Source organism: Marmota marmota, unplaced genomic scaffold (assembly GCF_001458135.2).
Source record: "Marmota marmota marmota unplaced genomic scaffold, marMar, whole genome shotgun sequence".
Classification (NCBI taxonomy): domain Eukaryota; kingdom Metazoa; phylum Chordata; class Mammalia; order Rodentia; family Sciuridae; genus Marmota; species Marmota marmota.
In genome coordinates this window covers 34,176,001-34,201,642 of record NW_026000082.1, presented here as the reverse complement: position 1 = coordinate 34,201,642, position 25,642 = coordinate 34,176,001, and the positions used below count along the sequence as shown (strand labels likewise).

General features: G+C 38.6%; 1 protein-coding gene across 2 annotated transcripts; it reads left to right on the top strand.

Annotated features, from left to right (window-relative positions):
• Nucleotides 1-25,642, top strand: Fam76a (family with sequence similarity 76 member A). Of its 2 annotated transcripts, XM_048816018.1 has the most exons (9): nucleotides 1-209; nucleotides 1,415-1,479; nucleotides 5,003-5,057; nucleotides 11,722-11,879; nucleotides 14,272-14,358; nucleotides 14,896-15,027; nucleotides 19,186-19,321; nucleotides 22,652-22,753; nucleotides 23,301-25,642. In XM_048816018.1, the coding sequence occupies exons 1-9, from the start codon at nucleotides 129-131 to the stop codon at nucleotides 23,385-23,387; spliced, it is 903 nt and encodes a 300-aa protein (XP_048671975.1). In that variant the 5' UTR covers nucleotides 1-128; the 3' UTR covers nucleotides 23,388-25,642. The 2 variants fall into 2 exon arrangements, with proteins under 2 accessions (XP_048671975.1, XP_015340911.1); XM_015485425.2 differs by lacking the exon at nucleotides 14,896-15,027 and having other exon boundaries at nucleotides 4-209.

Genomic DNA, 25,642 nt, shown 5'->3' with positions numbered 1-25,642 from the left:
CGCCGGCCCGCGCCAACCCGCCCTCCTGCCGCAGCTAGCAGCCTGCCGCCACCGCCAGGTTGTGCCTCAGACTGTCAGATAAAGCGGCGGCCGGGCCCGCGGGGCGGTGAGCACGGCCCAGGCCGGACATGGCGGCGCTCTACGCCTGCACCAAGTGCCACCAGCGCTTCCCCTTCGAGGCGCTGTCTCAGGGGCAGCAGCTGTGCAAGGTGCGCGGGCTGGGGCGGCGGCCGGGAACTGGGGACGCAGCAGGCGCGGCCCGGAACTCTGGGTTGTGCGGGACGCCCGGCGAGGTCCCTCAGGCTGGGTGTGGCAGGCCCGCCTAGCTGAGGAGACGCTCCCTCCCCTCAGGGGGCCGGCGGGGCACGTGGGGGAGTCCCAGGCCCAGTCCTGGCCCCCCGCGGCTGGCGTGTCCCGGTGCTTAGCAACCGCGGGGGATTGTTTTCCGAACCGGCGAGGTCGGGGGAGGGGGACGGCGGATCCCCTACTTGCCCCTGACCAGCCACTCCGGGGATTCCTTTGGGCTGCCTTCCCCGCCCACGCGGTCCGCCCTGGTTGCTTACTCAGGGACCCCCTGCTCCGCCTGGGTTAAACTTGAGAGTTGGGTGCTGCCAGGGAGGAGTGTCTAGAACTCGGACACCTCACGGGCACTCTTCATCCGGTCTGAGTCGAAGGTGGCAAGGCTCTATTTAAAAAAGAAAAAAGTCCCCAATGAGGCGCACGAATCAGGATGACTTTTAAACATCTAGTTGGTGGCCTTCGGTCCTCGCTTTAACCAGTTTTTACCCCTAAAGTCACGGTGTCTCTAAATTTGCTTCATTCACTGTGCCTATCAATGAATAGAAGTGCTGCAGAGCAACAATAAAAGTTACCAAGCCCACTGAAGAGTGATGTTGAGATATCCTTAGATAATCCAGAGTTTGTGTCTCTGATTGGAGTAAGTCACAGTTGTATGTCAAGATTGCCTCAGATGGCCTTGTTTACCAAATCTGAGAGAAGGCAAGCGCTTGAGTGCCCTTTTTAGCCTAAAAATTACATATGATTTAAGGAAGTTTTAAATACATAAATAAAAATGATTTTAATCTAGCACCTTCATTTCACAAGTAAACCTGCTCAAAATCACACAGTAGCACAAGAATCAGAACTAGAATCTAGGATTTCAGATTCTCACTCTGGGTCTTATTCATATATGTTTGTTTTGCAATTTATGACCAGTACCATACAAATTCTTACTCCCACATCAACAGCACAACAGTGATGCAAATATTACAGAGGAGGAAAATAAGGCCCAGAAAGTTAAGTGACTCACTCAAGCATAGTGGCTGTGCTAGGAATAGTGCCCAGGTCTTCTTCCTACTGAAGGCTGTTTCCATTTGTGAGTGCCTTTTAAAATTATATCCTCATTTCATTTCAGGAATGTCGGATTGCACACCCAGTTGTGAAGTGCACCTACTGCAGGACTGAGTACCAGCAGGAGAGGTAGAGTTCTGGTTGACCATGAAAGATGTTATTAGGCTCTTCCCTCTTAAAAAACTGTGTTTGTATTTCATGTGCAGATCTGTAATTAATTTCATTGTAATATACAGATCAGTAGTGAATTACATTATTTACAGATTCAACAGTTTCCTGATACATTGAAGGGTGTATAATACATACATTATATCCTAAATTTTATCCATTGATTGCTTTTTTTATTTTTTTCTGTACTAGGAATTGAACCCTTGAACATGCTAGGCAGTGCTGTACCACTAAGCTACATCCCCACCCCTCTTTAATTCAATTTAATTTTTTAAAATATATATTTATTTTTTAGTTGTAGTTGAACACAATATCTTTATTTATTTATTTTATGTGATGCTTAAAGATAGAACCCAGGGCCTCACACGTGTGCTAGGCAAGCACTATATGGCTGAGCCACAACCCCAGCCCCCCAATTTAATTTTTATTCTGAGATGGAAGTCTCACTAAGTTGCATAGGCTGTCCTCAATATACAGTCCTCCTGCTTCCGCCTCCCAAATAGCTGGGATTATAGGTATGTACCACCCTGCCTGGCCATTCCTTTAATTTTTAATTTTTATTTACTTATTTATTTTTTGTGGTGTTGAGGATCAAACCCAGAACCACATACATGCTAGGCAAGCACTCTACCACTGAGCTACATCCCTGATTGCTTACATTTTTAAAGTTACTTAGTTTTCAGGTCCTTGATCATTTTATATAGGGGTTATAATCTTGCAGCCCTAAAGAAACCAACCCCATAGCAGTAAAACATGAGCCTCAAGTTCCAGTATGTATATATACAGAGGTTGAAAAATTTATAAGGTCAAAGAAGATACTTTTAGAAATATGACAATCCTGATAAAAGGTTTGTTAGCCCTAGCCACATTTGAAACTTATTTTACACTTTCCTGAATCAATCTCTGCCTGCGCTCTCCTTTTGGTACTAGGATTGAGCCCTAACCCTAAACCCCCCAGCCCTTTTAATTTTTTTGAGACAGATTTTGCTCTCTTGCTAAATTACTGAGGACCTCGCTAAATTGTTGAGGCTGGCCTTGAACTTGAACTTGTGATCCTCCTATCTTTTCCTCCTGAGTTGCTACAATTACTGGCTTGTATCACCACACCTGGCAAAATGCTCAAATCTTAAGTACTTCATTCAAAGAATTTTACAAATAGTAACCCCTAAACCTACAGAATGTTACCCCCATTCCTTTCAGTCCTGTCATGCCTCCTCCTAGTCAATTCTCAACACTCCTTGTTTTCCGTGGGCAACCACTATTCTGTTGATTTCCATTTCTATGATCAATTAACTTTTCCTATTGAACTTCTTATTAATGGATCATACGGATCATACTTAGAGCTGTGTTTTACCTTTCTCATTTAGGCCAATAATTCATCGTGAATTAATTTTTGTGTAATGGTGAGATATGAGCTTTGATCCAAGATCATGAAAAGACATTTTTCTTTTTTTTAAAAAATATTTTTTATTAGTTATTGATAGACCTTTATTTATTTACTTACTTATATGTGGTACTGAGAATAGAGAGCCAGTGCCTCACACATGCTAGGCAAGCTCTCTACCACTGAGCCACAACCCTAGCCTAAGGTCATTTTTCTTTGTGTGTGTGTGTGTGTGGTTTTTTTTTGGGGGGGGTACTAGGGATTAAACCCAAGGATCCTTAACCACTGAACCACATCCCCAGCCCTTTTTTACATTTTATCTGGAGACAGGGTTTCACTGAGTTGCTTAGTGTCTCTCTAAGTTGCTGAGGCTGACTTTGAATTTGTAATCTTCCTGCCTCAGCCTCTAGAGCTGCTGGGATTGTAGGTATGTGCCACCACACCCATGCATTGTGCTGCTTCACTAATGCTAAGCAAATACTCTACCACTGAACTACATCCCCAGCACCTGCACTTCAATTCTTTACTGTTTTTCTTTCTTTTTTTCTTTTTGGGTGGTACTGGGGATGGAGCCTTGTGCATGCGAGGAAAGTACTTTGCCACTGAGTTACATCCCCAACCTTTTTAATTTTTATTTTGAGACAGGGTCTAAGTTTTCTAAGCTGGCCTCAGCCTCTTAATTAACTGGGATGACATGTGTGTACCACAACACTCAGCTTGAACTGCCTTCTTTAAGTAGCAGAAAATTGCCCTGCCCTGGAAAGTATTTTGTTTGAGTATCTTATTTATTTATTTATTTTCATTTTTGTCAATGCTTATCTCAGAGAAATCAGATTATTATTTTTTTTAGTACTGGGGATTGAACTCAATTTTGAAACAGAATCTTGCTAAGTTGCTTAGGACTTTGCTAAGTTGCTGAGGCTGGCCTTGGATTTTCTTTTTCTTTTTTTTTTTAATATTTATTTTTTAGCTGGACACAATATCTTTATTTATTTATTTTTATTTGGTGCTGAGGATTGAACCCAGGGCCTCGCATGTGCTAGGTGAGTGCTCTACCACTGAGCCACAACTCCAGTCCCTGGCCTTGAATTTTCAATCTTCCTGCCTCAGCCTCCCAAGTCACTGATATTATAGGTGTGTGCTAGTGTGCCTGATGAGAAATCAGAAATTTTGATGAAATATTTGGTTTTAAAGTCTATTTCCCCACCTCTGGGATTTTCATATGCTTTTACTTACAGAGGACCTTAGTCTGTCTGAGGTCACCATTGAATAGCAAACACCCAATCACTAAGCTATATTCCCAGCACTCTGAGTTTATTTTCTAAATCCAAATACTTTATTCCTTATCTTAAATTTGTCAGTTATTCATCTGAATTAAAGAGAATTAATTTATTTTCTGCTAGTCCATTTTATTCTAACATAATTTTTTTTTTTATATTGGGGATTAAACCCAGGGGTGCTTAATAACCACTGAGCTACATCCCCAAGTTTTTTTTTATTTTGAGACAAAGTCTAGCTGAGTTGTTGAGGGTCTTGCTAAGTTCTGAGGCTTGCTTCAAACTTGCTATCCTCCTGCCTCAGCCTCCTGAATTGCTAGGATTACAGGCATGTGCCATTGCACCCAGATCTAACATATTTTGAAGGTCTTTTCCATATCTGATAGTTTTATTTATATGGTACTTAAAGATGTCATAATCAGAAATAACTCACTCTTCATATTAAGTGAAGACTTATTTTATTTGAGATTACAAAATTAATAACCGGGGCTGGGGATGTGGCTCAAGCGGTAGCGCGCTCGCCTGGCATGCGTGCAGCCCGGGTTCGATCCTCATGCACCACATACAAAAAAAGATGTTGTGTCCGCCGATACTTGAAAAGTAAATATTAAAAAATTAAAAAAAAAAAAAAACAAAAAACAAAATTAATAACCACATAATAATTCAAAGAGCTATTGGCCAGATACTCGAAAGTCAGTTAATTAAGTGTCCAGACCATATTTTACCTTGCCCTTGAGCAATGAGCAAATAAATTCCTTAGACTTAAAGAGGAATTCATTTACAGATGATCTAAGAAAAACTTGTCTTCTTTTTTCTTTAATAGCAAAACCAATACAATTTGCAAGAAATGTGCTCAGAATGTGCAGTTGTATGGAACGGTAAGTAAGATTTCTCTGTTCCTAACAGTGAGTACCTGGTTCTTTTGGAAATTTTTCTTCTGTAGACTATTAATGTCATTATAACATTTTTATTAAAACTAGTTATATTAATATATCTAGTATGTCATTTTTTAATCTATTTAATACTTACTATAATGGACTTCTGTGTTTATAGTTACTCTGTCAGGATTGATTATAATTTTCCTTGAGTGGCGTTGGTGATCAGTATGAAAAGATGAGGTGAAAGATGAATCCTGTGTCTTGACTTCTTTGTTAATAGTTGACTATTTTGAATAATTATCTTTTTTTTTTCTTCTTAATGTTAGTGTTCAGAATACTATTTCTAAGCTAGGTATAGTGGCTCATGCCTGTAATTCCAGAGAATCAGGAGTCTTAAAGCCGGAGGTTGGCAAATTCCAGGCCAGCTTGAGAAACTTAGTGAGACTTCTGTCTCAAAATAAAAAATTAAAAAGGGCTAGGGGTGTTGCTAAGTAGTAAAGTGCCCCTGGGTTCAATCTGCAGTAACCTCCCCACCCCTACAAAAAAAAGAACATTATCTGTGCAGGCATTCTCCTGATATGTTTATACACTGATGATGGTAAAGTGGCCTTTTCAGAAATTTGGAAGCACTTGCTGGTTTCTCCAAAGAGCTGGTTCTGTTGCATTTCTCATAGAAATCTCATCATACGTACTAATGAGTTTTTGTCATTTGTTCATTTATTTAAGAAATAGTCTTGTGAAGAAAAATGTTTGTATTAAAAATGAGCTTTGGGGACTGGGGTTGTGGCTCAGTGGTAGTGCGCTTACCTAGAATGTGTGAGGCTCTGGGTTTGATTCTCAGCACGACATATACATAAATGAATTAAATAAAGGTCCATCAACATCTTTAAAAAAAAAAAAAGCAGCATGAATTCAAAGTCAGCCTCAGCAAAATCGAGGCGCTAAGCAACTCAGTGAGACTCTGTCTCTAATTAAATACAAAATAGGGCTGAGGATGTGGCTCAGTGGTCGAGTGCCCCTGTGTTCAATTCCCAGTACCTCCCCCGCAAATGAGCTTCATTTGATCAACTTAAAAGCAAATTTATANTTAGAGACAGGGTCTCACTGAGTTGCTTAGCGCCTTGCTGTTTGCTGAGGCTGGCTTTGAACTCGCAATCCTCCTGCCTCGGCCTCCTGAGCTGCTGGGATTACAGGCATGGATCACCGAGCCCAGCTCTTTAAATGTTTTTATATGTTGAAGTTAAAAATCACAAGAAGCAGGGCTGAGTTTGTGGCTCAGCAGTGGAGTGCTTGTCTAGAATGTGTGAGGCCCTGGGTTCAATTCTGAGCACCACATAAAAATAAATAAATAAAATGGAGGTGTTGTGTCCAACTACAACTAAAAAAAAATAAGATATTAAAAAAAAATCACAAGAAGCTGGATACGGTGGCACATGTGTGTAATTCCAGCAGCTCAGGAGGCTGAGGCAGGAGGATCAAAGAGTTCAAAGCCAGCCTCAGCAATGTCATGATGCTAAGCAACTCAGTGAAAACCTATCTCAATAAAAAATACAAAATAGGGCTGGGAATGTGGCTCAGTGATTGAGTGCCCTTGAGTTCAAACCCTGATAACCCCTTCTCCCCCATCAAAAAAAATCACAAGAACATAGTTATTTAGTGTCCAGTTTAAAAATCTCCCATGGTTTCTGGTTATGCTTGAACTAAAACTCAAACTCCTTCCTTACTTGCAAGTCCTGTACCCAGCAGTCAGTCTCATCTTCCGTCATGCTTCCAGTCTCTTCCCTTCTTCCATTCCTACTGGCTGCCTTTCAGTCCTTCAGACATGTTAGTCTCATTTCCTCAACACTGCCTCCTTTAAGCTGGCTGTTCTTTTGCCCGATGTGCCCTCTCCACAGTGTTTCAACCCAGATGCTACCTCCTCACAGAGACCTTCTTTTACTACACTCCCACAATTACTCCTTATATCCAATTACTTTCTGTTATTGTCTTCATAGCATGTAACATTGTGAAAAATGATCTTGCTTATAAATAAGTATTTGTCCATTCCTGCTAAAAATTAGCTTTTTTTCCCATCTTATTGTTCCAACTATATATTTCCAAAGGCCTGGCATATGGTATGTAATAAAATAATATTTGTTGACTAGATGAATATAGTATAGAAATTCTTTTTCAGTGGTCAAAGGTAATTTTCAGAGATGCTTAAGCTTTCAAGAGCTGACTATTGCTAACCAAACATGTTCATTTATTATGAAAGGATATAACTTTCGGTGACCAGAGTACTCCTGCCAACTAGGGTACCTTTCTCTGAGTCAAGATACTGGAGAAGCTGAATTAGTAATCAAGAGGTAGCTTATAACTGTATGCTGCCCAGGTCTAGGCAATACTGCAAGCTTTGCAGTCCCCCACATCTGAGTCCCTTCTTACTCCTGGAGCTAGCTAAATGAACCTGGGAAATTTATTCTAATTATGCATCAATTTCTTTATTTTTCTCAACAGGAATAAAAGTAGATACTTCACTAGGGGCATGGAGATATTTAATGAGATAGTTATATAAAACAATTTTGAGCTGACACGTAATATAACTCAATAAATGGTACCTGTATTAATATTAATTAGTATAGCTAATTTTAAAAATCTGTTTATACTAGAGTTCCTTAAGTTTTTACTTGTTACAATCCTAAGCGTTTGGGATATTTTTAGACATACTCATAAACTTTTGAGACATCTACTGGGCATCATGGCATGGCCTAAGATGGAGACTAAGACTGGAAAATCACAAGCTTAAGAACAGCCTGGGAAACATAGTGAGATCCTATCTCAAAAAAAAAAAAAAAAAGAAAAAATAGAGAAGGCTAAACTCAGGGATTAAGAGAGGGTGCTTTGTGGCTGGGGATGTGATCTATTGATAGAGTACTTGCCTAGCATGCACAAGGCTCTGGGTTTGATCCTCAGCAACACATACACATACAACCACAGAACGGATCATTCAGATTCAGAATGCATTTTGTATTTATTTAGAGACAGGGTCTCACAATTTGTTATATGAAATTGGACAGCTTAATCTATTCGTGCTCCAGTTTTCTTATCTGTAAATGCAGATGATCAGACCTCAGTGGTGTTGGAAAGGATGCATTATTATGTCTGAGTCCCTTAATGGAATCTGATACAGAATTAAGTGCTCAATCAGTGTTTTATATATGTATATTTAGGTGCTGGGAATTGACCCCAGGACCTAGCATATGCTAAGTCGGTGCTCACTGAACTACATCCACAGCCCTTTTCATTTTTTTATTTTGAGACAAAGTCTGGCTAAGTTTCCTAGGCTGTCTTCAAACTTATAATCCTTCTACCTCAACCTCCCAAGTAGCTGGGATTACAGGCATGCACCACCACACCTGACAATAATTTGTTTTTGATATTTTAATTCTCAAGATTATCTTTTATGTTTAAAGTTTAGTTTATTTACTTATTTATTTTGGGGATGCCAGGGCTTGAACTCAGGATCACTTGGCCACCGAGCCACATCCCCAGCCCTATTTTGTATTTTATTTAGAGACAGGATCTCACTGAGTTGCTTAGCGCCTTGCTGTTGCTGAGGCTGGCTTTGAACTCTCAATCCTCCTGTCTCAACCACTTGAGCTGCTGGGATTATAGGCATGCATCACCATGCCTGGCTTTAAGTTTATTTTTATTTTTTTAAAAAAGAGAGTGAGAGAAAGAGAGAATTTTAATATTTATTTTTTAGTATTTGGCGGACACAACATCTTTGTTTGTATGTGGTGCTGAGGATTGAACCCGGGCCGCACGCATGCCAGGCAAGCGCGCTACCGCTTGAGCCACATCCCCAGCCCCTAAGTTTATTTTTAAAGGAAAGATTTATCTTTGGTTCTCTGTGCAGTTTCTTGTTCAATACTTATTTTCTTTCAGTGGAATTGCATTTTTTTTTTTTTAATCCTTTGTTGAGGGGGTAGGGTCGTGGCTCAGTGGTAGAGTGTTTGCCTTGCATGTGTGAGGCACTAGGTTCGATCCTCAGTACTACATAAAAATAAATAAAGATATTGTGTCCATCTACAACTAAAATAAAAATTTAAAAAATAATCCTTTGTTAAATTCTTTCCTGGCCAGAGTCTTCTATTGTGTTTTAAAATCAGGCTTTCAGATCATGTCCCATAACTATGGCATAAACTAGATTGAAGTTTTTTCCAAAGTGCATTTGTATATTTATAAACAAATAATTAAATACCTATCATCTACCAGACTCAATTCTAGGTATTGGAAATATACTAATGAACTAAATAAATAAGACCTTATTCTCACAGACTTTATATTCTTTTTTTTAAAGTTTATTTATTTATTTTAGATATAGACGGACACAATACCTTTATTTTATTTTTATGCGGTGCTGAGGATCAAACCCAGTGCTTCATGCATGCTAGCACTCCACTTCTGAGCCACAGACTTTATATTCTTGTGTATCAGAGAGAGATGGATGAAGACAAAGAAGGACATAAATAAACACAAATTTTAGAGTACCTGGTAGAAAGTCAGTGAGGTTTCCACCTAAATTGGGCAATCAGGAGATGACATTTGAGTTGAAACTAAAATGATGAGAAGACAGTAGGCACTCTTGATGCTCTGGAGGGCAAAGGTTCCTGGAAGAGACACCAACTGTGCAAAGACCTTAAAGCAAAAATGAACTTGGCACATGGGGAGAACAGAAGGCAGAGTGAATAAGGGGAAGAGAAAGAAAATGAAGTTATTATAGACTAGGTAGAGGCTGCATTTAAATCATATTAGCCATGGTAAAGTTTGGATTTTATAATAGACGAGAAAATCTTGGATTTTAAGGAAAGAGTATGCAATCACATTTACATTAATGAAGCCCTCATCAGCTGCTATGAAGAAATAGTTCACAAGGCCCCAGGAATAAGAAGTAGGGTGGTCCTTTGGATGGCTCTTGAAGTAGTGACAGATGAGAATGGTGTAAAATGGAAGTAGTGGAGTTAGAAGGAAAAGGATAGTTTCAGACTGATGAACTTGCTGATGAGTTAGAGAACAGTGATGTAACAAACCCTTGTTTGAGATGGTGCATATGATCTAATTTTAGCAATTGTAAATGCAGGCTATAAAATTCTATAAAATATCAGCAACCTGAGTAATTACACCCAGCTCTCCACAAAGGGTTTTGCATTCCAAATGCTCCACAAAGGCACCCCAGCTTCAGAGGGTTGTGGAAGTCATTCTGCTTTCCTAGTTTGTGTCTGGCTCTCTGGTGCACAGCTGCTTCTGTTTAAAGGAATCAACATTATCTAGTTTAGACTATGCAATAGAAGGCTGCCACCAGGGACTAGTGTCTGGAAGCTACACATCCATTCGTCTTTCTCTGGGGAAATTATTTCCATCTCAGAGAAGGTATCCAGTATGCCATTTTGTGAGCCATTATATAATGTATTAAAACTGAAGTATGGGAGAGTTTGGGTACATGATAGTCTAAGGTTATAAAATTTCATTTAGGGAGAATAAGTTTAAGAGATGTATTGTACAATATGGTGAGTATAGTTAATAATGAGTTGTATTCTTGAAGATTGCTAAGAGAGATTTTTTAGTTTTTGTTTGTGTTTGTCTTTGGTACTGGAGATTGAAACCAGGGGTGCTTTACCACTGAGATACAACCCTAGCCCTTTTTATTTTCTGAGACAGGGCCTCATTAAGTTGCTAAGGGCCATGCTAAGTATCTGAGGCTGGACTTGAACTTTCAATCCTCTTGCCTCCGTCTTCTAACTCATTAGGATTATAGGCATGTGCTACCATGTCCTGCTAGATGTAAGTGTTCTCACACACACGCACACACAAAATGTAAGGTAGCTGGGAGCAGTGGTGCATATCTATAATCCCAGCAGGTTGGGAAGTTGAGACAGGAGGATCTAGAGTTCAAAGCCAGCCTCAGTAAAAGTGAGGCGCTAAGTAATTCAACGAGACTCTGTCTCTAAATAAAATACAAAATTGGGCTGGGGTGTGGCTCAGTTCAATCCCTGGTATCCCCCACACACACACCAAAAAAAAGGTAAGGTAAGTCCTGTTAATTAGTTTGATGTAGCCATTTCACAATTTCTGTACATTTCAAGACTATATGTTGGGGCTAGGGATATAGCTCAATTGGTAGAGTGCTTGCCTTGCATGCACAAGGCCTTGCTTCGATCCCCAATATCACAAAAAAAAAAACAAAAAAACACTACATGTTATACATTAAAATACATAAAATTTTTATTTGTCCATTTAAAAAGTGAAGTATAAACTTTGTTTCATCTTCTACCTTCTCCCTGCTGAGTTTTCCATAATGAGCACCATGGAAACATCTGTCTTTTGAAGTTCTTGTGGGACCTTTGCTCTGGTCTGTGTTTGCTAAGATGAAGAAAAACAAAATAAGCACGAATAAAATAGAGGCTGTTTTTACTAAACAACTTTTATGTTGGCACCATGCTAAGTGTTTTATGTACATTATGTTACTAAATCCTTGTAGCAGCCCTCTGTGACTTGCCCAAAGTTACACAGCTGACAAGTGGGAGAGCTGGAACTTAACCCAGGGGTTCTAATTCCTAGTGCCCATATTCTCAGTCACTGCACTACATTTCCTGTTCTTTATCTTTGTCTCCTTGTCTTTCAGGTAGATGGGAAATTGCTATGCTGGCTGTGCACACTTTCATACAAACGTGTTCTCCAGAAGACCAAAGAGCAAAGGAAGCACCTGAGCAGCTCTTCTCGTGCAGGCCACCAGGAGAAGGAACAGTACAGCCGCCTGAGTGGTGGTAGCCATTATAACAGGTAACCCCAGGTGCAAGAGATAGGACTAAAAGTGCTAGGTAGGTGAGATGTTGGGCAGTCAGGGAAGATATTGTATAAGTTTTCCCATTTTCTCTTTGGTGACAAGCCTGTAGGAAGAATCCCATTTGTCATATTTTATAATTTATAATGTCAATTTTATAATTCCTGTATCTTCCAAGAGCCATGGAGATTGATTGATTTCTTTTTTTCTTTTAAACAAAAAAACACGGGCTGGGGATGTGGCTCAAGCGGTAGCACGCTCGCCTGGCATGCGTGTGGCCCGGGTTCGATCCTCAACACCACATACAAACAATGTCCGCCGAAAACTGAAAAATAAATATTAAAAATTTTCTCTCTCTCTCTCTCTTAAAAAGAAAAAACAAAAAACACTAGGGATTGAACCCAGAGGTTCTCTACCACTGAGTTACATCTCCAGCCCTTTTTATATATTTATTGTTTAAGACAGGATCTCGCTGAGTTATCCAGGTTGGCCTTAAAACCTGCAGTCCTCTTGCTTCAGCCTCCTGAGTAGCTAAGATTACAGGTGTGTCCCACTGCATTTGGTGCACTTTAAGGTGTCAGAATTTTCTGACTTTGTATTGTGTCTTAAAGTTTTGTGGAACTTACTCCATGTGTAGTGTTCTCGTCATCCTTTCAATGTTTTTTTTTTCTTTAAAAGACATTTCACTTCCTGAGGGACACAGCTTTTAAAATGTGTATTTGGCCAGGAGAGTGATAGATATTCTAGATTTGTTAGAGTGAAATCCAGTCAAAAAAAATGTTCTTCCATTGATGCCTTAACCTTCCTGTCAGAGTATCTGTAGTTGTGCTAAGATCTGTGGCTCTGGATTGAATCCTGGCTCTGCCAAGTTTTCTATGGGTATCTTGGGCAAGTTTTCTCATCTGTAAAATAAAAGAAATAATAGTATTACCTCATGGGGTTGTTGTAAAGATAAATTATATAGTGCATGCACAGTGATTAGTTTTATAACTGGAACATAGGAAGTATTCAATATATTTTAGTTATTTTTTATTATTACCATCATGACTTTGTTTATTCAGCAGACATTAAGTACTCTAATGGACCAGGGGTTCTACTGGGCATATAGAGGTGAACAAAAGAGTCATGCTGCTCTCCAAGAGTATGCAGTCTGGTAGAGAAGACAGACTTGTAATCAAATCATTGAAGCCTAATGTGAAGGGCACCACAGTGGGAACATATCAAGATACAAGTTTGGGAGGCAGTAATAATTAACCATCTCAGGAAACAAGGCATGGCAAGCTTAGAGAAGAGCTGTTAGGTAACTGGATCTCGGGATGAGCTGGATCATCAGATAAGACTGGGCAGTGGCATCCTAGGCTAAAGGAATAGCATTTGCAAAGAATTTGAAGTCCTTTTACTCTGCTGGAGCTTGTGATTGAGAGTTGGGGAATGGAAGGAAAAAGGATCATGCAGACCTGATAAAGGAGTGTGAAGTTGGGTTAGTAGGAAGCCACTGAAGGGATCTGTGCATGGGAGAGACTAAATCTGCATTAAAAACAACCTTGATGCTGTCTGCCGATAACTAAAAATAAATATTAAAAAAATTCTCTCTCTCAAAAAAAAATCTTTAAGGGGAACTGGGGTCGTGGCTCAGTGGTAGAGTACTCACCTAGCACGTGAGAGGCACTGGGTTCGATCCTCAGCACTGTATAAAAAAAATAAATAAATAAAAAAACAACCTTGATTGGTGGAGAAGCATCAGAAGTAAAAAGGTCTGGGGGCTACTTAAGAAGCTTTTTTGTAAGAGTTCAGATAAGAACCTTATCTGAGCCATGTTGGCACATGCCTGCAATCCCAGTTACTCTAGAGGATGAAGCAGAATTGCAAGTTCAAGGACAGCCTGGGAATCTTAGGGAGACCTTGTTTCTTTTCTCTTCTTTTGTTTTTGTTTTTGGTACTAGGGATTAAACCCAGGAGTGCTTACTGAACCATATCCCCAGTCCTCTTTTTTTTTTTTTTTTTTTTTTTTTTGAGAGTCTTGTTCAGTTGCTTAGGGTCTCACTTGGCTCATTTGGTTGCTGAGACTTGGCTTAAACTTGTGATCTTCCTGCCTCAGCTTCCTGAGGTGCTGAGACTACAGGTGTGCACCATTGGGCCAACTAGGAGACTGTTTCAAAATAAAAAAAGGATCAGGGTTGTAGCTTAATTATAGAGTACTTGCCCAGCATATATGAGGTCTTTGGTTCAATCCCAGAAAGAAAGAAAAAAAAAAGGAAAGAAAGAAAAAGAAAATAAGGTCTTGCACAGAAAAGCTACTATCTTATATTGGTTCAATAGACAGACTTTCATTGTGGTATCTTGTTAATCTTTGATTTCTAACATGTATTTCTCTATTTTTGCCATTAAAAGCCAGAAAACACTTTCTACATCTTCAATTCAAAATGAAATCCCAAAGAAAAAATCCAAGTTTGATTCAATCACAACGAATGGAGACAGGTGAGCCAGTTGGAGTATGTGTGCACACACAATTGAAATGCATACACAGTTCCTAAAACTAGAATATGTTTTAGGTTGTACCTTGGAGCTAGTCTACAGCTGTCAATGAACCATTGAGGGATTAGCTACTTGATAGCTGATATATTTAACAGTACTTATAAACAGCAGTACTGATAACAGTCAAATCTTATTTAAGCATAAGAATGTGTAACTTGTAACTGGATTTAATAGCAGTTGAATTCTGCAGTTCACTAACTAACTGTCCTACACTGATAAACACTGAATGTTTTTCATTGTGGTCTGTGCCGGTAGCCTCCTTTAGGCAGGGTAGGAGTTGGTTTTCAGAGGTAGAGCAGAGACAGGTGGGGTTAACGCAGTGTTGTGTGAGGGGTATTCCATACTTTCATAGCATTCAGAAAGCCAGCCCAGTGCAGATACTGGATCAGAAGAGAATGAGATGCATTTAAATATTTTTGTTTTATTTCCAGCCTGTCTAAATGCATAATTTTATTCCTCACTTTCCTCTCTCCTTCTCAGCGATGCTTCCTCTTACGAGCTGCTTTGTCCTAATATCCAGAGTGCCCCGTCCATGTTGGTGCAGTGGGCCACTTCCCAACAGAGTCTTGGGGCCAACCATTTTCCTGTTCCTCCAGGCCCGGGCATCTTGAAGTGAGATCACCTGACACAGTCCCTAAGTCCTTGGAATCATCTCCAATCTGAAAATGTCTCCCATTCACAGTTCTCCCTCCCATTCAGTGGTGGATACAGGAACAGACCCTCAAATAGACTTACTAGGGCTGAATTTATTCATCAGAGTATAAAACATCTGTGAAAATTTACTCTTTCCCACTGTCTTTTTCATTAAATTTATTTCAGACCCTACCAAGATAGTGTCTTTTTACAACTAGTTTAATTGATGTTAAACTTCTTGAATTAAACCTTCTGGAAACATGTAACTAAATGTTCAGATTACATGAGGGAAGGAACCATGAAGACCATCTTTGTGATCAATTTTTCTATTCTCTGAGCAGTCAGCCTGGCCATTCTGAAAGCATGTGAGGCAGATAGTCTATCATCTCTGTCATTGTGCATGACCCTTCAAAAACTACTTAAAGGAATGAAGTTTTCTTTGTTTTTTAGGACACAGGGTCTCACTACATTGCCCAGGCCCAAATGATCCTCTCACCTCTATATATAGAAGCAGGGCATTCAAGCCAAGACCTATACCTGTATTTATTTATTTTTTTTCTTTTTCTAGGTTTTTTTTTTTTTTTTCTTTTTAAAGACCTATACCTTTAGAGTTTTCATTTCTGTTTGTGCTCATTTATAACCCAGGTTGGATTGAATGACCTTGATAAAGCTCTTTCATGTCCTCTAGTTTAATCAAGTAGTCTTTAAGTTTATCATTTAGTAGTTTATTCTGTTCTTGAGATATTGCACTGTTTTTGCTGTCCATTGCCATGGATACACAAAACTAAAAACTCCATCTCTCTGTTCAGACTATTGTATTGCATCTCAGAGTTCAGTCACCAGCAGTGACTGTATTCCTCATGTAGGATGCTGATTCTTGAGGTCTTTTATCCATACAAGATACTAAAAGATCATTTTCTCCTTAGATGAACATACTGATTGTTTAAAGTATAATTTAATCTCAAAATTGGAAATCTGGAAAAATTTTTTACATACATAAGTTCTATTTGAATATCCTATATTACCAGTCTTAACATTTTATTCCCCTTATTTTTATTTAAAAAATTTTTTTTGTAGATGTAGATGGTCAGAATGCCTTTTTATTTTACTTATAATTTTTTATGTGGTGCTAAGGACTGAATCCAGTGCTAGGCAAGCACTCTGCCACTGAGCTATAGCCCTAGCCCCCTTATTTGTATTTTTAAAAAAACATTCATAACACAGGATAAATTACATTTTGCTATCCTGTTTACTGTTTGTGGGTTTTCTCCTGCTTTTAATTTATTTTTTAAAATAAATTAAAAGCAGGAGAAATGCTGCTTTTAATTTATTTTTAAAATAAATTCTTAGAGGCTGGGATTGTGGCTCAGTGGTAGAGCACTTGCCTTGCAAGTGTGAGGCACTGGGTTTGATTCTCAGCACTGCAAATAAATAAATAAAATAAAGGTCCTTCAACAACTAAAAAAATTAAAAAAAAAAAAAAAAGCATTATGAGCTGGGTGCAGTTTGCACTCCTGTAACTCAGTAGAATGAGGCAGGAGAATCTCAAGTTTGAGGCCAACTTTAACCCTGTTTCAAAAGATAAGAAGAGGTAGGGATATAACTCAGTGGTAGAATGCCTCTGGGTCAATCCTTAGTACACAAACAAACAAACAAACCTGAAGCATTCCAATAGTCCTTTGTTTTTTTAAGACTTTTTTAAATCACACAGACTAAAAAATTTTAAATGCATACCTATGTACCAAGTATTATCAGTCAAAATGTCTATTATTTACCTTCCTCTCACTTTTTAATTAATCACAAACCACTTTCCTGTCCCCACCTTTAAAATATTCATATACTTTTAAATTTATGCTCTTACTCTTTAATATTTATTCTTTATGCCTTCTGCAAGTTTGCTCCTTAACTTTTCAATGATCTTTCTATACTGCCACATTCTCCTCTCCTATTTATTTAGTACCAAGTCATATTTTTTTCTTCTCTTATTCTTTATCCATTAGCTTCCTATATTGTACAGACAGAACACATTATCTTAACTTTCTATAATAGTTTCATAATCATAAGACTTGGTCTTTTCTGTTTTTCAAAAATTACAGCCTCACTATTTTTAATTTGTTAAAGTTGTAACAAAACTTTTTAATTTAAGGAAAATCTGAGATAATGGTTATCATTCATTCCTTCCTTGAGAAAATGTACCAGCTACTTTTTGACCATATTTATTTATTATTCCATAGGAAATTTTTAAAAAGCAGTTTTGGGTAGTGAGTGGCATCGAGGCAGGCCTTGTGGCTTATTGTTTCTTAAGATCCTTCTTTTCCTTGTAATTTCATTTTATTCTCCCTCCTGAAAGATAGGACTTCTGTGTGGCATTTGAGGACCAATGTGCAGGGTTATAGGGAGGCAGGTTTGGGTTCAACTTAAGGAAGATTATTATATTAACAGCTTTTGGGAGAGACAAGTTTCATGGATAAGTAATGAGCTCCCTGTCATTGAAGGTATTTGAAAAAAGACTGGCTTTTCTGTCTTGCTAACCTAATCCTCTTTTTTCATTTCCGGCGGTTCTTATTGGACGAAGAGTTAGAGAGTCAGAGAGATAAGCCCCTAACACAGGATAGACAGAACTGATTTTGTCACAATTTATTGGTAGGAGAGGAATCTTCTCTCAAGAAACAGAGGAGAGCATTAGGACCCTTGAGGACAATGATGAGTTACTTATACTACTAGCTCATTACTCTGTCTCATTCATTTCTGTATTTGTGTGTTTATATAGTCTGTTAGGTTGAGAAAAGACAGGTCCTTGGTAGTACTGAAATACATGTAAAGCTGCAGATATAAGGGTACTTCACATTTGAAACTGGGAGAGATTGTCATATGTCTTTTGCATTTACTTTTTGTTATCCAATAATTCTGTACAAGGATCAGTTTGTGAAAGTAATCTGTTCATTCTTCCTCCAACATTCTTCTTATATGCTTCATGTAGACTAGAGTGGGGGACAATGTTCTCATCAATGAAATGTGTCTTCCAATTCTAACCATAGAAATGTTTGACTTGGTAACTATGAGGAAGTATGTGCTGTGGTCAAGCTAGCTGTTTGGAGTTTCTTCCCATGTAGAGAAGATGGGATGTGATTTAAGATATAAGAAGGAGCTAGGTACAGTATTGCATGCCTGTAATCCTGGCTATTCAGTAGACTGAATCGGAGGATCTCAGAGTTCAAGGCTAGCCTGGACAACTTAGTGAGATCCCATCTCAAAATAAAATTTTAAAAAAGAGATGAAGATGTAGCTCAGTGGGAGAGTACTTGCTTAGCATGCATGAGGCCTTCCCTGTGTTTGAACCCCAGCACTGAAAACAAAACAAAACAAAAAACAGGAAGAACCAACCACAAAGAGAACTACAAATTCTTACTCTATTGTCATAGCAAGTTGATTTGTTTTACTTTATTTTTTAAGTTATTATTTATTTATTTGGTACAGTGGTTTGAACCAAGGGATGCTTTACCATGGAGCCACATCCCCAACCCTTTGTATTTTTTATTTTGAGACAAGAACTCTCTAAGTTCCTGAGGCTTGTATTAAATTTGTAATTCTCCTGCCTCAGTCTCCCCAGTTTTGTGATTATAGCCATGTAGTACCATGTCCAACCCCTTCCTATTAGTTTTTCACAAAAGGAACTGGTATGAAATGCAGCATCTTCTCAGAAGCCACATCTCTTCATAATATATGCACTTATAATCTATCATCTATCCAGAATTCTAGGGACGTTTTCTAATCACAGATGTTATAGCTCTTTCCGAGGTTCATCTTGGGGACCTTTAGTGAACCTGAAGTAGTATCTGAGGCTCTTAGAATATAGCATTTACTTTAATCCTGAATTTGAGAGAAAATGCTACAGGATGCCACTGTGTTATGGTTTGGGTTGGTGTCATTCTGAGGATCACCTAACCTGTGTAGTTCCAGTTCAGCAAATGCTGTTGAGTCTGTGTATATGAAGCAATGTTCTCAATACTAGTAATTCAAATAGTTACTCCTGCCCTTGAGGAGTTCATAGTCAAGTGGCCTAGGATGCATCCTGAGATAGAGAAAAGTATATATCCATCCAAGTTATGATTTTTCCCCCTCCATTTTTCTATTCAGCTTTTCCCCAGACCTGGCTCTGGATTCACCAGGCACTGACCACTTTGTCATCATTGCTCAGCTGAAAGAAGAGGTAGCTACTCTGAAGAAGATGTTGCATCAAAAGGATCAAATGATCTTAGAGAAAGAAAAAAAGGTATGGTTAGTTAACACTTTTCAGATCAGAATGATGCAAGGGTAAGGTATATGGGACATGATGATAACTCTATTTGAAATTTATTGAGTAATTACTATTGATGCTTTTAGAGAGATCCCATGGCAAGGTGGGATGTCCTAGGGAGAGGCTAACCATTTGCCAGTACTACTCATGGGATGACATTACCTAGATCAATTACCTTAGCCCAGTGGGTTCAAAAAGCTGATTTTTCTTAGCATTAAGAAGGGAGTTCCATGGCTGGGGTTGTGGCTCAGTGGTAGAGTAGCATGTGTGAGGCCCTGGGTTCGATTCCCAGAACCACATAAAAATAAAGGTATTGTGCCCAACTACAACTAAAACAAAATATTTTAAAAATATATTTTAAAGAAAAAAGGGAGTTCTACTTTTTAGGCAGGACATTTGTTAACCAAGGTAACAGAGATAATGTATAAAACCACAGTGTCTACTTCTTAATTCACAGTGGGACATACAATAGCATTCTACTATTCTCAGCATGAATTACCTTGGATGATTGTAGTCAGAAGATGCTGAATAAGCATGGAGTTGGAATAAGAAATAGTGTTTATGTAATTGGAATGTTTAATGCTGTCAGGCTAAAAGAATCTGTTGTCTCCATTTCTGTTATGGGGATGGCTGTATCCATGGTCCAGTAATACTCAGAGTATGAGGCCAAGGCTCCCCACTCCCTGGACAGTGTTCAGGTGAGCCCCTCTCCATGACTCTTGCATCACTTGCTTTGTGTCATTGCTACAGCTCCTTTACTAAGTGACCCACTATAAATACATAAATACCTTATTAATATTTTAAGTGTTAACATTCTATCTGCACATTAGAATATTTTCTATATTCTTATATTTCTAGTATATTTACATTAATATCTTTAGAATGAGACCAGTTTTATTTTGGTCTAAGAGTCATCTGCTTCTTCCCCCTGCCCCCCTTGATACTGGAGATTGAACCCAGGGGTACTTTACACTGAGCTACATTTTGAGCCCTTATATTTTTTTTATTTTGAGACAGGGTCTTGCTAAGTTGCTGAGGCTGATCTTGAACTTGCAATTCTTTTGCCTCAGCCTCCTGAGTCACTGGGATTACATGCATGCACCATCTCCCTCTCTCTTAGATGGAGGGGAGCTTTTGACATTCTTGTTCTAATTTGTTGTTTATTATTATTTTATTTCTGGGTTCTTAGTATCTCATTTTGTGGGGTTGGGGCAGGAGTACTAAGGAATCAAACCAGGGCCTCATGCATAATAGGCAAGAGCTCTACCACTGAACTACATACCCAGCCCTTTTTATATTATTTTGAGACATGGTCTCCATAAGTTGCCCAGGCTGGCCTTGAACTTGCATTTCTCCTGCCTCGGCCTCCTGCATTGCTGGGATTATAGGCATGTGCCTTTGCACCTGGCTAAGAGTATCTCATTTTTGCCTTCATAACAAAAACTTTTATTGCTGACTTTGTGCCTAGTTCTACTCTAAATGCCTTTATGTATTAACTACCCATATAACAAGTTTTTGAGGCAAAAATTATTATCATAATTTCATATATATATATATATGTTGTAGATGGACACAATACTTTATTTTGTTCATTTATTTTTATATAGTGCTGAGGATTGAACCCAGTGCCTCACGTGTGCAAAGCAAGTGCTCTACCACTGAGCCACAACCTTAGCCCCTGTTATCATAATTTTATAGGTGAAGAATATCTCTGCTGTTTTTCTTTTAGGGCTCCAGTTACCTCCCTTATGTCTGTTCCTCCCTCCATGGCTATATGTTGTCTTATACCACATTCAGAATGCTGTGATTCATTCTAAGTGACTCACAGACATTTACAATGTTAAATTATCTTTTGCTTTTCCTTTTTTTTTTTTTTTTGAGATGAAGTCTGTCTTTGTTGCCCAGACTGGCCTTGAATTCCTGGGCTTAAGCAATTCTCCTGCCTCTCAAGTACTGAAACTATAGGCATGCACCACTGCATGCATTATTTTCATCTGATTTCTATCTCATTTTATAGATGGGGAGATAGACCTAAAGAGGGTAAATAGTGTGTCATCACACAGCTAGTAAATGGCAGAACAAGGTTATGAATTTATTACCCATTCTGACTCTCTTGTACTTTCTACTGTGTTGGGCTATATCCTGCCAGTAGAGAAGGCACCATCCTGCCAGGTGGATTCATGGGGGGACACCCATATTCTTTCAACTTTACAATGTGACTGACAGATGAAAGTAGACCCAAGTATATTCTCTTCATGGACCAGATCAGAATGGCACATAACAGAACATTTGCAAAACAGACAAACACTTGTTTTTACTGCTTTGCAGAACTGGAGTTTTGAAAGGAGCAAAAACAAATAGACTGTTTCATATAGATTTCAGGATTAAGGACACATTCCCTGGCTTGGGACAAGCTGTTCTGCATCATGCCAGCCTTTTTATTGGTCGGGGATTAAGCCCAGGGGCATTTAACCACTGAGTCACATCCCCAGCCCTTTTTATTTTTTATTTGGCAGAGGGTCTTTCTGAGTTGCTGAGGCTGGCCTTAACTTGCAGTCTTCCTGCCTTAGCCTCCAAGTCCCTGGGATTATGGGCAAGCACCACCATGCCTGGCCTGCCTGCCTTTCTTTAGCCTCCTCTCCTGCCACTATCCAAGTTATCATTCATTCAAATAATCTCTCAATTATCTCACATCTCTCTGCCTATGTCCACACCATTGCCTTTGCTTAGATATCATTCTTAATTTATGTGCCTCTGTTGCTCCTGTGCCTCTCAAACTCAAAATAATCTTTCTGACTTACATGTCCCTTCTTTGTGCTCCTTGAATAACATTTCAAAATAAAAAGGGCTGGGGATGTAGCTCAGTGATATAGCACTGTCTAGCATGCATGAAGCCCTGGGTTCATTCCCCAGCAGAGCGGGGCAAAACATGAAATCTTAAAAACCTGCTAGTGGTTAATTAACAGAAATACTAATTCAAAGCAGGGCACGGTGACAGATACCTATAGTCGCAGCATTCAGGAGACTGAGGCAGGAAGATCATTTCATCTCACTTAAGGGACATCCTGAGGAACAGTGAGAAATCTGTCTCTTAAAAAAGAAAGAAAAGAAATGTTAGTTCGGGATTTTTTATAATTTTCAGGGAAGCTTTAGAAAAAAGTAGGATACTCCCTGGCTTTGACATAGGTATGGATCTGCAGGTCAGCCCTGGATTTGTTAATTTATTGGACCGCTTAGCTGTCTGATACCAAAACAGTTCTCATTACATAGAAATTTCTTATGGTCACTCTGCCTTTTTTCCTTCAGATTACTGAGTTGAAGGCTGATTTTCAGTACCAGGAATCTCAGATGAGGGCAAAAATGAACCAAATGGAGAAAACGCACAAAGAAGTCACAGAACAATTGCAGGTGACTGCTTATTATGTGGTAACTAGAATACTTGGCTGAGTGTATTTTAATTCATTTTCTCTTAGATTTTTTTTTCTTAAGTATGGACATATTACATTAGTCTCCCTTTTGGATACCTTTTGTTTTACTCTTGGATATGTTCTGATCTTTTCCTCTCAGAAAATTTGTAAATGGTTCCTTGATTTTGGAATGTGCCAGATGTGATTCCAGGTGTCTGAATTATGGATTCTGTTTAACTTGCCCATTAAGGCACTGCATAGTTTGTATTACATGGAGCATCCTTTTGTAATAGTGGATGCCAAGAGATTAGCAAATACTTTTTTCCTTAAACCAAATCTCAAGCCCTAGAGTTTTCTATTATTTGTTTTTACCTCTAGAATGGTTCATCTCTTCCTGACCCTCTACATTATCTGCCTTCACATCTGCTTGGAAAACTTATCCCATTATTAATTATTATTGTCTATTAATAATTACTCTGCATGGAAAACATATTCTTTCCTGGGCAAACATCCTCTCACACTGATTTATTTGTTTATTTAATTTATAGGCCAAAAATCGAGAACTCCTGAAGCAGGCAGCTGCCTTGTCCAAGAGCAAGAAGTCCGAAAAGTCAGGAGCTATTACCTCTCCATGACAGACTTCAGGAGGCTCTTCAGCAACAGCAGATGGGGTCATCCTGGGTTAGGGTTGGAGACCTGGCTGTTCTCTGGGAATTGCAAACTTTCTTAAGAATCTCTATTTTATTACAGTTATCCTTCTTTGTGTGATTGCAGTGAGCTGAATGGAAACATCTAGTTTGTGCTGTGTTATGACTGCATGCTTGAGTGTTTGGGATTTCAGATTCAATCTCCTTCTCTTTCTCTCACACTACTCCTTCTATGCTTTTCTTCCTCTTCTACCATCTCTTCCTCTTTTCTTCTCTCTCTTCCCTTTTCTTCCTTCTATCCCTTTCTTCCCTTTCCTATTTCTCTATGTATTTTGGTTCTACTCTTTGTTCTTTTGTGGTGGTCACTGCTCAGTGTTATGTGCAGAATGATTTTTTATGTCCATCCTTGCATCCTGCCATACCCATGAGCAAATAGTTTGGCATTAATTGTATATCACTGCCACCCTCTAACTTTAAAAACTGCCACCTTAAGACTTGGTACAATGAGAGAGGCTTTCTCTCTCCAATAAATCTTTTGCTTCAGGGTATACTCTTGGGTTTTTTTCCAGGTATATTATGTATGAACTTTGTACTATGTATAGCCAGAGTTTTATTTATTTTTTAAAAAAAAGAAACTTTTTCTTGATAAAAGAATAATGGTAGCCTAGCTAGTTGTTCTTGTAAAAGCGATGCCTCTTGGGGGAAAAAAAAAAAGTCCTATTCTCTAGCTTTTAGAAAATGCATCAGATCTTTTCTTTCTTGTTAACTTTAGAGTCTTAAAAACCGATTACCAAGATAAAATAATTTCAATGTACACGTATGGAGTTAAGTGCCTTTTAGAGGATTTCTTGGAAGATCATTTAAGGAGATACTTAAGGGAGGTTGCAAAGATTTTGAATAGTCTGTCTTTTTAAGTAAGGGCAGAAAGAAAGGTTGTCCAGGTTGTACTGGACATTTCCCTCCCCCACTTCCTTTATTCTTTTAGGTAATTGATTTTAAATTCTCATACTGCCACTTCTTTTAAAAAAAAAAAATACCCTTTACCTATATAAGTTGTTATACTGGGCTATTATTGTCAGAAAACATTTTTTTTTTTTTTTATTAAACGGAGCAGATTCAAAATGGTTCAACTATAGGACATTCTGGGATCAGTACAAACTGCTCAAGTATGGACTATTAGTCCAAATGGGAGAAATAATATCATTGTACTTTCTTCCTATTTCTCTTCACCCACCCCAGCCTGTATACTCCCTGCTTTTAATGGAAAGGTATTGAATACATGTGCTTCTCAGAAGCAGTTTGGTGTCAGCCAGAGATATGTGTGGCCTGTCTTCCCTTCTTATCCCAATAGGCACATGGATTCACTTTTCCAGGAAAGGGATAGACATGTATTTCTAGCTGTACTCTCAGGTACTCTATGTGGTCTTTTTAAAGAAGTTGGGGATGTGTGTAGTATGTGCTGTGAAGTAACAAAATCAACAACCCTGGAATTATTAATGCAGGGGGGTACTAGAGTTAAAGGTAATGGTGAGGGCAGATGACATTTGTAGTCTCAGTCTACCAAAATTGTAGCAGTAAATTTAGCTTGTTAAAAGCAGATGTTCTATAATTTGTGATAGCATTCTCACAAGTGGAGCCATGCACATAATTGGACAGAGATGTGGAAAGGGTGGCTTCCTTCTGCTAAGAGATACAGTGGACCATGTGGCTTAGATATTGCCCTGGTAGGGGATGTAATTTTCCCTTCTAAGCAAGGGGAACAGCAGTGCTAAATAGTTTTGTAACTTTTTGAATGAGAAGCTTTTAGGTAAACTATCAGATAATATTTTTTAGATGTATTTGCATTGGCTATGGGGAAAAGATTGAGAAAAATGACAGTCATTTTTTTTTTTTTAATTTTAAAGACTGAGAAACTCTGTTATCTGAAGTATGATAATATAAAAACATTTAGTTTTATACTAAATCTTTTTTTAAGGTCTTGGCATTTAATATAAAGCAAACCCACACATTTTCTAACTTTCCATAAGTTCTTAAAAGGGAAAGAAGAATCCTTAGTCTTGAAATTTTAATTTTTAAAAATCATGACACTGTTTTGCCATGAAATTGAGTAGCTAACTTTTGGTAACACCTTTTGTTTCTTTGTATGTTTGTAATAATGGACATTTTAAAACACAGGAATGTTTTGGTTTGTACAGACTTTGACAAATGTGTGTTAATAAAAATTCATATTGACTCAAGTACAA